At 35.4% G+C, this 18,828-nt stretch overlaps 3 protein-coding genes and 1 pseudogene across 3 annotated transcripts; all 4 read left to right on the top strand.

Annotated features, from left to right (window-relative positions):
- Positions 1-85: 85 nt before the first annotated feature.
- Positions 86-1,486, top strand: LOC148619978 (acetylcholine receptor subunit alpha-like 2). Its single transcript, XM_088577072.1, has one exon. The coding sequence runs from the start codon at positions 86-88 to the stop codon at positions 1,484-1,486; it is 1,401 nt and encodes a 466-aa protein (XP_088433198.1).
- A 2,484-nt stretch (positions 1,487-3,970) lies between these two features.
- LOC148619977 (neuronal acetylcholine receptor subunit non-alpha-2-like) lies at positions 3,971-5,994 on the top strand. Its single transcript, XM_088580445.1, has one exon. It carries the CDS (start codon positions 4,091-4,093, stop codon positions 5,618-5,620), a length of 1,530 nt encoding a protein of 509 aa, XP_088436571.1. The 5' UTR covers positions 3,971-4,090; the 3' UTR covers positions 5,621-5,994.
- A 2,972-nt stretch (positions 5,995-8,966) lies between these two features.
- LOC148619976 (neuronal acetylcholine receptor subunit alpha-10-like) lies at positions 8,967-10,202 on the top strand. Its single transcript, XM_088577071.1, has one exon. It carries the CDS (start codon positions 8,967-8,969, stop codon positions 10,200-10,202), a length of 1,236 nt encoding a protein of 411 aa, XP_088433197.1.
- A 2,116-nt stretch (positions 10,203-12,318) lies between these two features.
- Positions 12,319-16,690, top strand: LOC148619975 (uncharacterized; annotated as a pseudogene).
- Positions 16,691-18,828: the final 2,138 nt, after the last annotated feature.

Genomic DNA, 18,828 nt, shown 5'->3' with positions numbered 1-18,828 from the left:
ATCAAAACTTTAATATCCCTTTAATATTATCTCCCCGATCTTTATTTCATATGCACTCTGGGTATTATGTACCAAACATTAAAACATGGCGGACAGGAAACATAAAGAGATGTTTTTAATACTTATTATTTTCGTATTGGTGAAATCCGTTGAAAGTGAAACAACCGCGGAGGACTGGGAATTCTTCTATAACAAGATTTTCTCCACATACAACAAGTTAAGTTTTCCTAGGACAAACCAATCGGATATGTTGACAGTCAAAATATCGATGAAAGTGGATAACGTTCCGGAGTTTTCTGACACAGACGGTGCTATAACACTTTCTGGTAATTTCATTATTACTTGGGAAAGCGAAATATTTACTTGGGCTGAGAGACCAGTTGGTGTGTCAGATTCTATTCCGACTGCTAAAATCCCTCGTTCAGATTTATGGTACCCGCCAATCTATGTGTATAATGGCGTGGACGCACTGACGGCCGTTGGAACCAACAATGATTTAATCGACGTATCTTTTAACGGAACACAAGTATGGCGACCGGCGTTTATAATCAAAGCAGGGTGTGATGTAGATATTAAGCTATTTCCGTTTGACTCCCAGTCCTGTTCATTTGATATGTCTGCACTCGATTATAGTCCAGAAGAGCTTTTGGTTACCACTGATTCCACAATTATTGATACGACAGATTTTGCCGACAATGTTATTTGGAACAAGATAAATACCACCGTAAGTACGAGGGCTACAGAAAATGCGACGTTTGTCACTTTTACCCTCAACCTTAAACGGCGCTCTACCTACTTCGTAATCGTTCTTGCTTCGCCTCTCCTTCTTTTGGGTATTATCAACGGCTTTGCTTTTTTGATGCCAATTGATGACGGAAGAATAGGCTTTGCCATGACTGTTTACCTTACATTTTCTGTATTTTTGACAATTATAGGGGATAACCTACCACGAACTTCAAAGCCGTTGTCGACTTTGTCTCTCTATATCGTAATACTTATGACATTCAGTGGTGTTATAACGATAATCTCCATTATAACTGTCCGTCAACATCTAAAGACAATCGATCTCAAAGTGCCGTCCGTCGTCCAATTCATAACCGGTTTCTTTTGTTGTATGGTATGCCGTTGTCAGAGGATAAAGAAAGCCCAGGTTCTCCCTGATGGCGTGTCAATTTCATCTTACGATTTTGAAGAAAACCGACGCAAAATCGACGTGTATTACATTCCACAAGAACACAAGTTCGGCGTCTCGAATGTAAAATGGGATGGGTGGAAATCGGTCGATGAGGTGGAAGAACCACCGCCTTATAGTGAGAAAATAACATGCGAGGAGAGATGTTGGTTTTGCCGAGTTCCGGAAGAGATAACCTGGGCAGATGTTGCTCGTATTTTCGACTATCTTCTATTCGCTGCGACAATGGCTGTGCATGGTTACCTTGGTTACGTGTTCTTGGACCCAATGCTCAAGGAATCAGGCTATATTTAACTATGATTCTGTAATTTTCTGTAAATTGAATACAGTTTGTTTTGTACGAGCAATAAAATAATTCATTTTATGCTTTCTTGCATATATATACAAAAAATACACATTTCTGTATAATATATAAACTGCATTACTACGATACTAAAATGTAAAAGAAAATAGACAAAAACAATTGAAGTGCAAACATTAAGACAAAACAAACGAAAAAAAAAGGCAATCGCCATTTCATTATTTTTTTTTATTTTGTCTCCACAATTACGCTCTATAATTTATTTTATTTTCTTTGCACAGTCAAGTAGCGTGAAAATGCAATAATTATACTTGGCTATGCCAATGTAACAACCGAACGTCGAACTAGACAGTAGATAAAAAGCAATTATCATAATTGACTCAGATTTGTTTTCGCGCTTTGGCTGCACTATCTCGACTGAAAGCAATATTTTCCGAATATAAACTACGAAAATCTTTAACTATCACATACAACAGAAAAGTGGCATGAGCAAAATTTATAACCATTTTGATAAAAAAAAACACACAACAAAAGCAACACGGAGAAAAACCTCTTTGATTTCTAGGTAACACTCTGTTATATTCTTTCTTGTATAGTGCAAGGTTAGACACAATTGGTTTTAATTCGCAATAGACCTTTAGGTGTTCTGAGGGAATATATCGATTAACCCGAGTTTAAGAATTCGAAACAGTTCCTAACGCAGACTCCGGTGATGATATTTTAAGACTTGCCATGGCAAATAATAAGAACGGAGTACCAGCTGTCCTGTAAATGTAGATGCTCTGAATAAGTCTCTGCAAAAAAGCATATATTCGCTAATTTAAAGTTTTATATCTCTGCCACACGCAGTGTTAAACCCCACCATTTATGCAAACTAGTGCAGTGCAGCGGAAACAGCTCCGCGGATTTGTAATGAGTGCTCATACTCTGTGATTTTTTTCACATTCTGTGGTGCATAGCCTAAAAGCTAGACTGTTTTCCTATCGCAATATTCAGTTTGTTACACATATACAAATATAACCTTCTCCTGACAGTGTTTGGCCAGTAGCTAATACCTGGAACGTAGTCCCGGGAACCAGGATACCTAAAAGCTAGCGGAGCGACATGTAGTAAATCAGGAAGCGGTTATAGGAAATTTGCTCTGAATATGAATTACTTGTTCTGTCGGAAGTGACGTATTTTGGAAATGACGCATGCATTTAAGTACCAGTCCATATAAAATTCAGGCAGTGCCAGTATCAAAGTGATTCATGGTGAAGAAAAACCCCACCAAGCAAATGATGTTTTTTTTTTCAATCCGCATATGCTATATTTTTACGAAACAATTGTCCTCTCCAAATTCTGATCTGTACTTTTGAGAAAATCACACATTTATTTCTCAATAAAATTAACCAAATCAAACAAAGAACGATAACTCTTCCGAAGTGTCAATTTCATGTACAATCTATATAATTTTTTTATCTCAAAAGCGCAACGTCCAAATAAAAAAAAACTAAAACTGGTTATGTGATCAGTAACTGTTCTGAACAAGAAATAAAACTGAATCATGTGGGTTTTTTTACATGCATCAATCACTTTCTGTCTGGTTTTTATAAAGACTGCTTCTTTAAAAGTAAGCAGGTGTCATAAGAATTCTGGTAGGTCGAGACATCAGCTGATATTTAATCAACTACAGACAAAATCAAATGCTGTTTGAGTACATATAACTCAAACTCAGGCACAATCCTTCATAGACAAATTGTAGAGATTCACATGGCACGGAACTCACAGAAACTCTGCAGCATATCATTTATTTTGTACTTAAATAAACAACAGTATGTAAAAATATACAAAAATAAAGGTAGTTTATCCCTTCTTAAAGTATTAGTTAAATAATTTTGTTTAAAAGCACGAGTACTTGTAGACAAGACCCAAATGGAGCCTCTTGATGTCACTTCTTTTTTTTTTTGGTTTGGGCAACTAGTTTATTCTTCTTTCTCTTTGGTGTCTGGTTTGTAAATTGGCGGCATACACCAGAAACTCCATTTGGGTACAAAAGGCTGTTTGAGTAGTAATACTTTTATTTAAAATCTATTAAATCAAAAAGAAAGGAGACTAAAACCGCAAAATACGAAATGTGTTTCCCCGGTAAAAAAAAGGGGGGGAACGTGGCATTGAGAACCCACATTAATTTGACGCATCAGTGTCAAAAAGACATGCATAAATCACTAATTGCCTGGAGTTTTGCACAATTTTAGTGGAACTATCCTTATGAGCTGTTGCTAGTATTTGAGACAATCTATCTTTTTTCCGAAGGGAACAGACATGCGTAGTTTATATTAACTTTTCAGAAAGAGAAATGGATATCAAGGTACAGAACGGAGATTTTTTCAAATTGACTTTAAATACGTTACGAAATCCAACTTATTAACCTTTATTGTGTTGCTGTTAATTAAATGCTGCGATTGGATCAATTTGGCATTAAAATTACACATCGCAATGAGTTAAATCATTTAAGGCTTTGTTTCGTATCAGATCATGAAGGTAGCGCTACTGTTTGTCACGTTATTACAAATTTATATATTTTGGTGAAGTTGGCGGAATGAAATTTTTATGAAATGGATATTTTGAAGATATTGACTATCGTATTATCTGTAAAATGTGTCTGTAGTAACAACGGAAACGGTAACGGAAATGGAAATGGAAATGGAAATAATGGCAACAGTTGCAACAATAATGGTAATGGTAATAATTGTGCAACGGATTCCGGAGGAACAACAGTTGAACCAGCATCGACAACAATTGCCGACTATAGTTTTACTGTTTGTACACTAAACAAAAACTTACTATCGAATACACAATACGAATCTTTCATATCAACAACGTTTACTGGTTCGTCTGCCTCTTACAATAGACTGGTACCACCAATTGCGACTGCTGCAGATTATCCCATCAATGTAAACGTGTCGTTCAGTCTTCTACAAGTCATCGATTTCAATGAAGTTTCCGGAACTTTGGAACTAGTGGGGTTCCTCCATGTGAAGTGGAATGACGCACTTGTAGATGATCAGTTCGACGAGATTGAGCATGGACTGTTGACAAAATTCTTGATACCGGAAGACAATGTTTGGTTGCCTCCCTTGTCCGTTTTCAATTCCGTCAAGGCTATTAAACCAATAGCTGATTCGACGTACCACGTCCGTGTAGAAATGGGGTTCTTCACTTGTGTTGTCAATAGCAGTGTCAATGGAAGTATGTCAATAAACACATATCAAGTCCGAGAAACACCGACACTTACCTGGAAGCCTGGGATAAACTCCAAAACAACATGCGCAATTAATGTTGAAGACTTTCCATTCGACTCCCAAGAGTGTACAGTTAGGTTTATTTCATTTGGACATCCAAGTACTGAAGTACGTTATAATCCTTTAACCGACGTTGTCGACACCAGTGACTACCAAGAAAATTCTGAGTGGACACTTGATGGCACTACGATTGAAGTCAAAGAAGTCGATGGATCGTCAATTATTTACATAACGTTTAAGTTTACACGTCGGCCATTGTATTACGTCATCAACCTTATATTACCAATCTTGATTTTGGCGCTAATAAGTTCACTTGTATTTTTCCTACCCGGTAATTCCGGGGAAAGGATTGGCTACTCCGTAACCGCCTTCCTAACATTCGCTGTATATCTGACAATGGTTTCCGACAATCTGCCAAAGACGTCAGACCCTATGTCGACACTTTGTTATTTCCTTATGTGCATGGTCGCTATAAGCGCTACCACAGCGCTCCTGACAATATTCACCCTGCGAATATTCCACAAAGATGAGAAAAAACCAGTACCAGACTGGTTAGCTAACTTTGTTGGTTGTTTGAACTGTCGTGTTTGCTGTCAAGATGAATTTGAAGACCCAGAATACCCGCTAATCGACATACAAAAAAGACAGAGATTTGATAATCGGAGCATTGTGACTTCTGATTCCGACGATGAACCAGAGCGTAAATGGGGCGTCGACTGGAAGCTTGTCGCTTCTACTTTTGACATGTTATTCTTTGTTGTGTTCTTCGGACTCAATGTTCTTGTATGTCTCATTTTCTTGGCACCACTTCTTAAAAAAATGGACTACAGTAGTATTTTATAATGGCCTACATAATGCATTAAAGGGCCCTTCGTGACTGTTATAGATGTATTGGATATTGATTGCATTGTCATAATCACATGGGTGGGTATGGTGTTTCAGGTTAAGGGGTAGCATAAATAGAACTATGAACAGAGAAAATAAAAGCGAGGCAAGAACATGAATGGGGCAAAAGCTTCATGTAAAAACATTTTATTTAAGGCTTTATTTTTCCTTTGATCCGCGCCTGGGTTCTTGAATCGGACTACCTTCTGTTTCTTCATCATATAAAAAAATCTGCCTCGTTTTCAATGTGGCTGCAATAACCGTGAAAGAGTATACTTGTTGACTAGAACTTGTGTATGATTTGTTGAATAAAATCTTTATCAAAATCTAAACTGTATTCTGTAGTTCATCATGGCGCAAACAATAATGTGACGTTTTGTGCTCACTTCAATTTTTGCAATGATTAAATCGTTTTTGAATGACTTTTGCTTTTTGAAAGGAATTTCTATCTTTGTTAAGCATTTAATTTAATTTAATGTTCCTCACAACAAGTTGTCATGTAAAACCATTTTCTGTAATCAAAATACACAGTTTATGAACAGGTGAATTATGTTACAATGTTGTGCATTACGTTACGGCATAATATATACCAATGCTTGATTTATATATCATACATAGCAATATCCTATTGTCATAACATCTTACCAATACATCTATTCTCCGTTTCTAAGTTAAATTAACCTGAAAATTAATAATATCTAAATAATTGCACTTAACAGAAATTAAGGACACCTACGACTCGAGGGAATGTTTACATCAGGAACGCCTTTACAATTGTTCCCGCGTCACAACTTCCTTTCTAAAGATGCCCGTATGACAGGCAATATCACTGATAATGATTTATAGTTAATTGGTTCAGAGAACAGTGTTTGTTTTTTATCCGTTTAAAAGAATTTACCGTAACGTAATTCACTGTAACGTAATTCATGGACTTGTACTTTACCAAGAATGTGAAAAAAATATGTAGCACCTGAAAAATCTGTTTAAGAGTCATTTGTGACTGACATTGATGTATGTATAATTAAGAATATTGAAAGTTTGCTACTATCATTAACAGATGCAAGAGACACCGTAACGTAATTCACAATTAAATGCATATTTGAAAAAAAAAGATAAAAATCATGTATTTTTCAATAAAAATATTTTCCTATACGTCTGAATCATTCATTTTCTTATTGTTTATTATTTTATGGTTTTTTTCCTCACATAGACTTACCATATGTGTCAGTTACAATTTCATTACAGCTTCAGGGAATTTGTAACGTAATTCACTGTTTTTCATGGGACATCCGTATTTTGTGGAAAAAAAACTTTAAATCATTTTCAATGCAAAAATAAATGTTAACATTGTGTTTTCTAGCCATTTTGTCCTCTAGAAAACTTATTGGCCGTCCTTCATTTGGAGTATTTTATATTTTTCTATGTATTTTTTTAGAGGAACCCTAATTTGTGACATAAGGTTTTTGTCAATTGAATCTTAGATATTTATCGTTTTTGTTCAGTGAACCCTATCAATTCCCCGTAAACTATGTTTTTACAATCTGGCATAACCCTGATACTAAATTGAACCCAAAACTATATCAGGAAATAGCTTTTTGTCTTTGAAAATAGCTTGTGACTGCGAAAATTGGCTTTGGCGCACTTTGAATTTGAGTGATAAAAAAAGCTAAGAGAAATTGAAGTCTTATAAGACATAGTTATCAAATTTAATAACAAACTCAGTGCAAAATAAAAATGGATTTATACAAACGTTATATTTTTTCAACCTAAAAGTAAGCGGAATTGAAGTCTTATAAGACATAGTTATCAAATTTAATAACAAACTCAGAGTGAAATAAAAATGGATTTATACAAACGTTATATTTTTTCAACCTGAAAGTATCTATCAATACAATAAACAAAAAATAAAATTCATTATGAGAACAGTGAACACAACTTTCAATGATATTATGAACAAATCTTTCGTATGAATGTTGTGAACCTTATGTTAATAATGTTTCGAACGTTACATTTACAAATGAATACGATGAAGATAAATGTAAAGAACATATATTCATCAATACGATAACAAATGAAATTATTGATGTTTGACTTGATGTGCTTTCCATCATACGGTTCGTTCCACTTGAACCACAGATGCGTGATGCAATTTTGATTCGTACCAAGTGGTTGGCCTCAGTCGACGAACCAGAGGAACCGGAAGTAGAATTAGAAAAAAAAGTTGGTTCGTACCGGTTAATGGAAAATAAGCCAGATCATTTTGATAAAAGACATTATTTAATGTAGTGAACAAAGATGTTATCAATACCATTCCAATATCATTCATGCATACTATAAACAAAACATCCATATAGTACACTATATAATGCAATGAAATTACAGTAACCCTCGTCTAAAACGAACCCTGAAAAAAAACTTGTCTAAATCAGACCCTTTAAAAAAGTGCCTTTGAATCAATTTAAATACGTTTTGACCTCGGTAAATCGTACACATGTCTAAACCAAACCTATTCTGAAGTCTAGAAGGGGTTCCTCTGTATTACAGGAAAATTATATTCTTTGGTTTCCACTTTCAGAGTCATTTCTTTTTTGCTTAAAGTTACAGAAAATTTTGTCATTTTTCAATCAATTTTATAAGCCTTTTCCCTCATCTTGAAAATTTCATGAATTCAAGAATATAAAAAGGGGAATGTTCTCTTAACCAAGTTTTTTTTTTCATGTTTGAATATCAGTTGCTGCTTGAGCTATAACACCTACGGTTTAATGTCCTTCCAATGATTCGGACTACATTTAACATAATAACTGCCAAGTTTCAAATGACGTTTTATATGTCAAACCTTTTCATTGTTTGAATTTTGTTTGAATTTACCCGATGTATTGCATAGACCGTCTTTTTAATGGGGCGATTTGACATGTTGTGCCGATCCGTGTTTCAGGTGATGCCAAATCAGATATGACATCAATCATGATTTTTTAAAGGTCAATATAATTATTTAAATGAACAGACTAACTGTTTCGTGTATGATCGTTATCGAGTTTCAATTAAATCGTAACTTCATTGTTGAACGAACTGCAATACTCGTTTGCAATGGTGTGAAATAACAGCAACAAATATGGCTGGCTTTCTTGTATCCGTATTAGCGTTATCCGCTTTCGCCTTCTATTCCATAAATTGCCAACAGGATTGTGTGATTTGTCAGACTCAGGTAATTCCAGAAGTTACTCACATAAGAAAACTCATGAATGCATTGTTTCTGAAAAACTACGATAAGAATGTACTTCCAATTACGTGGAATAATGAGACTATGTATGTAGACTTACAGTTCAGCATGATCCAACTTCCGGAGTTCGATGAAGTCGCTGGAGCGCTGTCCCTCATCATGGAGATGAAGGTCAGATGGATTGATGAGTATATTATTCTTAATTACCTTCCTAAAACCCATCTTATCATGGAGATAGATCTCCAGTCGGATGACATATGGCTACCGCCAATAACAGTGTTCAATTCGGTGTCAAGTCTGACTCCTCTAATAAAAGGTGGTTACGATACTACTCTAACATTGACGAATGGCCAGGTCGATCTGAATATCGGAATTGTTACTAGGACCACATGTATCGTCGATACAACTGACTTCCCATTTGATACACAGACTTGCTACATTAAATTCACACCCTGGGGCTACCAAAGCTATGAAATAGATTTCGACCCGACTACCACCTATGCCAGGACGGACAACTTTGTACCTAATCAAGAATGGGATTTGATCGACACTAGCATTAACTCTTCAGTAGTTGGAAACATATCTATTTTGACATTGACGGTAAAACTGGAGAGAAGGCCTATTTACTTCATGATCAACATGATAATACCAGTAGTGCTTCTAGGCGTGCTCAATTCAATGTCATTCGTACTTCCTCCAACTGCAGGGGAGAGGATGGGATTCGCTACCAACATTTTTCTTACGTTTGCCGTGTATCTCACAATTCTTGCTCAAAACCTTCCAGAGACGTCAAAACCAATGTCAAATATGGTGTATTATTTGATTATTATGCTTTCAATCAGTAGCATAACGACGTTCATAACTATTTTATCTCTTAGAATTTATGCCAAAGAGGAGGACAATGGCGATGTTCCTTGGGTGTTAGTGTACATTATTGGATTAGTCACGTGCAGACTCTGTCGGAAGTCGCAGTTTGTGCCACTAAAACGGAAGCACCGGTCTGAAAGTAAACAAGCATTAACTCGTTCGATGGAACAAAGTTACGAGACCACAGAAGTCAAACGTGACCTTTCTGGTGACGGTGCCTCTGTCGTGACAGACGACGAATCTAGAGACCTTCCCCCAGAATATGTCGACGAGTTAGATGATTATGACGATGAAGACGAAGAACCGTGTCGCTATGGTGTCACTTGGAATGTTGTTGGTAGAACTGTTGATAAGGGTCTGTTTCTCGTATTCATGTCTGGCAGCCTGGCAATCTCCGGTTACTACATTCTTCCCTTAGTCTTAGGAACTACTGGTGTAACTTCCGGCACTTAAAAGCGACTAAGTTTGAATTGCTTCTATATTAGGAAATGTTGTATAGTTATGTAAAATAATCATAATGAAATGCAAAATGTGTTTATTTCTTCCACTCAAAATGAATTGCACGAGATTCCGGTGGGTTCAAAGACTTAGAAAAAAAGGTTTTTTATTTTCATTCAGTTAGCTTAATTCTTATTGGCTTAGATTTTACAGGATGATAACAAAAATCTCCAACGATAGTGTGTCCAAATCCTGGATCGTCTGAATATAGCTGAAATATTGCTGCTCCAAATCCTGGATCCTTCCACCCCCCACCCCCCCCCCCCTGGATCCACCACTTAATTTTACTAGCATATTTTTTTTACTTATAAAAAGTGCAGAATGGAGTTGCATAACGGATAAATTCACTCAAAATGAAGTGTACACTGGGAAACCTTTGGACAAATAAGTAAGTACATTTCTAAACAATGGGTGCTTCAATTATTTTATGCACATGTAAATGACCGACCAAAAACAAAACAAATACCAAAAAAAAAAAATAAATAAACAACATAAAAAAATACCTTTTCACGGAACGCTTTCCATTTACAATTTCTCACTAAATTTTGTATAGGTATATGTATAGGCAGTTAGGAGTTTTACATTAGCTGGAATTTATTTTTCTTCGTTATTTTAATATTTTTTAAAGATGTGAGCTATGACTTGGAGCATACACTATGTTAATGATACGTAATGATGCTTACTCTGTGTTATGTCAGACTTAAATCAGGCTCTCGGTGCTTATATGTCATAGATTATGGGAACTTCCTCCTCTTTTTAGGATGTATAATCTGAATTACCTATGTTAACCGAATTGTAACTTGCACCGTGAGTGGCTTGGTAACGACAAGTTTCACTGTAATTTAAAACAATCTAATTAAAACTTATTCACTTAATTTTCTATCGATCACTGCATTTGAGTTCTGACAACCAATCGGAACTCCTCAGCCTTTCTAGTTACACCGAAGAAAAACCTCGGGGCACTAGGCGGAAGAAACTGTCCGGAATTTTGACCGATCCGATTCTAAAATTATAGTTTTACTTGTTGAAATTTTCACCATTACTTTTTTCCTAGCTCCTCGCTTCGCGCCAATTCTTTATTGAGTTATTGTTCTTTATTTCTAGTAATATCTAACCAATTTTTAGCGTTCAGATGACCTAGCTTTCTGATCAGCCAATCAGATTTCAGCTGTCATGCTTGCTAAAACATTTTTCAAACTTAAATGTAAAAAATCGAGAGTTCTGAAAAGAACTTTTGAACAGAAAATAGAACAGAGTACAGTTAGGTCCTAAATGTAGTAATTAAATGGAACAATTATTAGATTAGTGTAAAAAGGGCATTATAATATACGAAAGTTCACAAAATCGAAATTGTATTCTTCATCATATCAAATTTTATGCTTTAAACTAGAGGTTTAAATGGTCTAATGGTTTTGAAATGGAAGCACTTCTTATACATTCAAGAAAAGAATATGGAATTCGTTAATTTCAAAAGCGCCTCGACGGTCGTGGGTCGCTACTGCTTCTCCACCAAGCACGCGGTATATTTGAGGGATGGAGAGAAGACTAGTTGGCTTGGATGCAAAATAATGTGTCCGGTTGCGATGTCATACTTGTTGCTTCTGTGAGATAGCTAAATAAATATTCGACTCGGTGTATCGGCCTGTCAGATTGGTGAATCCGCAATCGTTCTCGTTCTGAAATAAATGAAATATCTGCCATAGGACGTTAAACCACAATATTTACGTAATCAAATATTACGATATTTTTAAACAAATCATTATATGGGTTAATACATGGAAGCCCTTGAACAAAAACAAAGACTAAGTCTTTTTAAAGGTAAATCAAATTATCATGTTACTTGTGTAATGAGATCGGTCTCTGTCGTTGCTCTAGGTGGCGCTATTATTATCAAGATTGTTACGTAGTAACAAATGTGTGGGGTTTCATTTGTAATCTATGCCACGATGACCTATAAATAACAAAAGAATTTTTATTTCAATGACGACAGAAAATGATATGTAAGTCATTTTTTTATGCATTGCCTAGACTCACCGTAACTATTTCGCGTTCTTTCATAGCTATGAAAATTATGACTGCTAGCATACTGTTGTTGTTTTGGAGTTTTTTCGGAGGAGCAATTGCTGCTCCATCTTACCAGGATATATTGAACTTTTACTCTCGTCAAAATGGGATTTTCGCCGATGAAGTCTTTCCAAGGATATCCCAAAGTGACACAGTTACTGTCGATGTTAATTTTACCCTTTTGAGCCTCGGCGAATTCAATGAACATGATGGTTATTTAGAAATAAATGGTTTAGTTGATATCGTTTGGACTGATGAACTGATAGCCGAATCTTCCGGTCCGCCAGTTGTAACGGAAATCTCTGTACCACGTGATGACGTCTGGGTTCCAACTATCTCGATTTTTAACTCGCATTCAAATATTTCCATGATTGGTGACGGCAGTACTGATGTACGGATAACAATGCCGACAACTGCGTCCGGTGAAATGAAATGGTCACCTGCAGTGATATCAAAAACTAACTGTGCAGTGGACTCGACATATTTCCCGTTCGATACACAAAAGTGTAATATAACAATTACTCCTTGGGGTTATTCAGATTTGGAGGTGAATTTCTCTATTAACGTAAATGAGAGTTTAAATACATTTCATTACCACGAACATGAATTGTGGACGCTTAAAGAATACAAATCGGGTACCGAAAATAAAGAGAGTCAGGCTTTCTTGTTTTATGAACTAACTTTACAAAGAAAACCGAAATATTTTCTTTTAACTTATTTGTTACCATTTCTAATGTTGATTTTTTTGAGTAATTTAATCTTCCTTATGCCGTCGGCTTCCGGTGAAAGGGTCGTTTTTGCAATGCTTATATTCTTGTCGATCGCCGTTTTGATGGCAATGGTGACTAAATCATTGCCGAAATCCTCGACGCAAATGTCGATATTGTCGTTTTATTTTACGACAATGATTGTCGTCGTTTCCATCATAACTTACCTTGCTATTTTATCACTCACGATACACAGTAAGGAACCCCGAAGTATGGTCCCTCATCGGATCACAAGATTTATAGCCCTTTGCGGTTGCTATGAGAACAAACACAAAGATGATCTGTCAAAATTGAAGAATAGTAAAGTGTCTCCATTGACTGTTTCGGAGTACGACGACGATGACGATGGCTATTTCTCTCATCCGAAATTCCAAAAGCAGAACATGTTTGAAGTCGACGACGACGGACCGATCGTCGCCAGAAAAGACGACAAAGTTTACACAAATGATTATGATATGACATGGAAGCACGTGGCTAAAACATTCGACAAAATGTGTTTTATAACATTTCTTTTTGTAAACATTGGTATTACTACTATGTTTATGACTCCGCTTATTGCGAACTATTAATGATTTAGACTTTCTTCTCGTATACAAGTTATCACTTTAATAATGAAGCCTGCACCTATACACAACTTCTCTAAGTATAGTTATTGTCGGGATTTAACCTCTACTTACGACGAAGTAAATGTACATGAAACTATGGTAAAAACGTAGTTGCCACCACGTTCGTTGATTAAGAAATAATTCGTTGAGTGGGTAGATTTGTACTCATTTTAACATCGGTAAGGCATTTATATTCGATTATTTAACACCAAGCACAATTTTCTTCAATAGCTAACTCTTTAACAGCACTCAGAAACTCTTTTGTTCGTTCTGTGGAAACATGTTTAGGTGTGCTTCTTGTAAAACTTAGAACAGGTCTACCCAACACTATTCTATCCACTTTATTTAGCCCAAATAAAGAGTCGGGTACAAGTATTCAGTCAAGTACAGCGTTGCATACATTCTGCAAAGAAAGCTATGGTTGTTAATTTTGTCCCTCGACACCTAGGGTTTAGCCATATCGACCACGATACGTTTGTTCAACCTCACAACACTACATGAGCAAGCACACTATTCTCGACTAACGAAAACTCGGACGTTACGCATTCTATTGTGGCACATTCGGTAACATCAGAATTCGACGTTTGTCGACACTTTTCGTTTCTTGCTTGCTTGTTTATTGAAACACGTGTACAGTAAAGCAAAATATACAATAATTTTTTATTGGTAGCAATTAAAACATCTTGAACATTTCTTAAAAAATCGAAACGATTAATTAATTTGATTATCAATACTACCGGTAATTTAAATTTGCAAATGCGTGAAATGCAATCGCCACATATATGCACACTATGTCTGTCTAGAGAGGGAACATAATAACTTTCCCCTGTGATACGTTAAAATGTGCATTTTGATATGCATGTATGATTTTATGCTACAAGTACCAATAGAAGAATTTGGACCTTTTTACAACTTAGTATTTCGATTGAAAGATCTTTCTATCCATCTGAAAATCGGGCTTTCATCAACACCCATTAGATGGTTGATTGATTTTCTTTTCATTTGCTCATTTGCGTTTTCCATAATAAAAAGAAAATATCCATGACTCCCTTTTCTGCATTCATTTGATCTATCAGCATTCTGCTTTTCTATACATTTTTAAAGTTCTGTCAAAAATATTTTGCGTTTCAGTCATTCTACTCCGATCGAATTCCTATAAACTATAAGAATCTATTTTATTTATTTTTTTTTTTGGTTTATTTTTTCGTTTGTTAATAACACAAAATACAGATACTTTTAGTCTTTTCTTATCCCTTTGATTTCGATTTTTTTGTCTCTTTCAGTTGCATATTTTCTATATTTGTAATTGCAGAGACAAGTATAAGTTGTTATGTACTGGGTTAATAATGGGTCAGTAAATAGTAAATGGTAATTACCTAGATGAGAATTATGATTAATGTTAAAAGTTGTATGCACAGACTTTCTCACGACCATCTGTTGATTGATCCCAGCATCTCAGGATAAAGATCTGTAGTTTTATTTTGATAAAATTTTATGACACTATCCCCCGCAATTCACTATTTCAGCTTTTTTGAACCTACACTGTGTTACACCTGACATGCGGAAATTTGACGTTTTTTACGGGTTTTTGGAAAGTTTTATGGATTTTAAAGAATTAGAAGTATACCATTTGTGACAAATATTCAGAACTTATTATTTGTCCTGATTCCAACAGTATACAGCTTTCACATAATCACAGTTTTGATTGTTTACAATAGTCATTTATAGTTTAGATAGGTGTATTTTTTCAACACAGCCGCAATAGCGTGCGCAACGTCTCAGATGCCATACTTGTTCTGGACGATACGTACATTTACATACAGAAGAGCTCAAATTTTAAATTCCAAAGGGTCTGCTACAGTATGCATAAACACAGACCTCTTGTTAAAATGATGGACATGGTTGGATCTGATGGCTACATTCTCAACGTTCTTGGACCTTACAGAGCTGATGGAAACAATAACGATGCGTCAATAACTAAGCATATAGTAAGTAACAACTAGGATGACATTACTGACTGGATCCAAGGAAACAATATCGCAGTCGTGGATCGTGGGTTCCGAGATGCATCAGAATTCCTGAAGAAGCAAGGTATACATGTTGAAATGCCAGGATATTAGAAAAAAAGGTCAGAGCCAACACGTAACTTGTCAAGTCTCGTTACAAAAGTCCGTTGGGTAGTAGAAAGTGCAAATGGTAGGATAAAGCACTGGAGGCTTCTTGACAAAGTAATGCACAATCACTATGTTCCATCAATCGAGGATTTTGTCAGAATAGTCTATGCCATATGTAATGCCTTTCGCCCTCCTTTCGTTAAGGCTGATGAAAACGACGTTGACGTAGCTGAAGAAATGATGCAGAAAGCTAAACGAACCAACAGATCTAAGTGCATTGTCGAGGAAGAAAATTTACTGAGAAAAAAAGTAATTTACAGAAATACTGAGGCTGTGTACATCACTGAATTTCTAGTTATATCACTTGGTGAATCGCAGGATTTCACTTTGGGCATCTATCAAATTAAACTTGCACCACACTATACTAGGGAACACTTTGATGATGATTAATACTAACTTCAGATTATAAAAGATAAACCGAATCTTATTCGTTGCAAAATTCAGTCAAGACACAGTAACGCCTCTTTACATACTCTTTGGATTCAATATGACAAGATTACAGTTACGGGATGGTATTGTACTTGTCAAGTTGGAGCCAGAATTGTTGGTTGTTGTGCCCATGATGTTAGCGTGATTTGGTACTTATGTTACAAACGTTTCTGAAATGAACCCGGGTCCGTCGACTGCATATTTGTCGTCTGTAACCGACAGTGAAAGTGAGAGTGACGACAATAGCGTCGTAGAAGAATAACTCTTCCCCATTTTAATAAAACTCTTACCTCAATTAGGAACATTTTACTTGAATCCATAGATGTTTGTCGAGTGGAATATACCACTCTCTCATTAAGTAAACACATCGTGAGATAATTCAGAACTTTACTTTTGGTATTAAATTGCTGCTTTATAGGTCTATATGATGGAATGTATAATTGTTCATTCTAATCTGTCTGCTTTTATTAGATAATTCACATAAAAATCCAATAGCTTTTATTGTATTTTAGTGTCATTTACATAGTCATCTCCCTTAATTCTTAATTTTACAATACATTCTACACAATTTTCATCTCCTATGAACAAGGGTTCTATGGAAAACCACATTAGTTTCCGTCTACTTTGATAGTGCAAACAAAATATCAAAAATAAAAATATGTAGGCTTTCCAACCATGAATCACATTTTGCGTGATTCTTAACTGGAATGCTACTTAAAACCTAAATAAAATGCAAATGCAATCTACCCGAAACAGGGTAAATTTAGTAAACAAATAGTTGATAAGGATGTTTTAATTTAATTACACTATTATTAATAATAATCCATAGCAACTATTTCGAGTAAAGGACAGAAATTAACTGAAAAATATGCAAAACAATATGCAAAGGAAACTCAAGTAACGGAATTATTGTAGCTGATGCGGCAATGAAAATTTAGCGGGGAATTTGGATTTTTTGATTTATCATTACACGTATACCAGAATTTTTTTTTTTCAAAAATGAAACAGAGTAAATACAATGTATTCTGTGCTATTTTATAGAAACAACTCTTTATAGATGCATGTCTATTTCAGTCAATGTAAAAAGACAATTCTTGATGGAGAAACAATATGGGATTTTAGGAATCGTAATAACACTAGAGGAGTCCGAATCTCTCACATTTAGGTTACAGACCACCAATTCAACCAATGAGCATTTGGAACGTACGCAAAAATAGTCATACGCAGAAATTACCCCTGTCCCTCATAGTGCTGTGAAAAAAGTTCTCATCTCATTTAAAAAATTTAAACAGTTTCTGAAAGGAAAAACATTTTTGTACATTTTATAGGTGCATTTTGCTTCTTGTGATGTGAAGCCTAATCTCCATAATGATTTCTAAATATACCCCTATCTTGTGAAAACACTGGGATTTCCCATGCTATTTATAGACACTTCACTTCCGGTGACCAGTACTGCACTGCAAGTCTGCTAACCCCATATGCCATTCTGAGGATTGTGAGCTGACATATGTAGAATCATGCTGATATATAGTCCTCTGCAGGTTAAAGTTAAGGTAAAGTCCAGAGAAGCCATTGAATATTGTGAAATTAGCATTGAAGCCTATGGGAAGTGGAATTAGTGGTTTCTAGCCTTAAGGCACAATTTTTATATCTATGGTTTTAATATTTCACAGATTATCTCACACAAAATATCTTAAAAAAATTCAAAAGTGGAATGTTACGTAAGGTTATGTCTTTAATACAACAAAACAAATGGTAAATTGCTGGTTGCTATGGAAAATATCCCGTTGCTAAGTTGTTTTCATTGACACAACTTATGCCAAAATTATCATTTACTTTTTAATATAATTTAAACCAACAGTAATTCGTTTTTAATAACACAATACATAAGCTAAGCCTGATCTATATAGAAAATAAGCCCGATCTTTATTATACTGGATAAAAAACCCTCAAAATATGATATTTTTAAAATGTGTTGCTAAGCAACCATAAGGAAAACTAAGCAAATAAGAAAAAAATCATGTTTTTTAACGGTTTTTATAGTTTCATATGAAAACTTGAAAATAAACTCTTTTTAAGAGGGGGCAAAAACTGACCTTATCCTACCTAGTCCTTTACCGGGAACGACCATTAAAATGAAGAATCAGCTAATCTTGTAATCGTGGGACCTTTAATTATTGATTACTACAAGTCATCGCACAAAAGTTCCACTGGCATAGCCAAACAATAACAAGCCGCTTCGTGATACAACACAGAAAGATTGTAGTCAACATGACTCTTGGTAACTTCAAGGTCACATTGTAACGTACAACCATAACGCAACAGCGGTTGCTTGATATAATTAAATCAATCAATTTTTTTTTTTTATTTCCGATTACGGATCCACAAGGGGCAATGACAAATATGACATATGATTGAAACACTACTAGACACATAACAGAACACATCTTTAGATACGTTACATTATTATAACCATCACATTCGCTTCAGAGGAAGGATCCTGACTTAGAGTAGACAGCCAGCGACTACATAGTTACTGTCA

The sequence above is a fragment of the Perna viridis genome, chromosome 4 (genome assembly GCF_037379345.1).
Source record: "Perna viridis isolate PV_CMFRI_1.1 ecotype Kerala chromosome 4, ASM3737934v1, whole genome shotgun sequence".
Lineage (NCBI taxonomy): Eukaryota > Metazoa > Mollusca > Bivalvia > Mytilida > Mytilidae > Perna > Perna viridis.
This window is presented reverse-complemented; position numbering and strand designations above follow the sequence as displayed.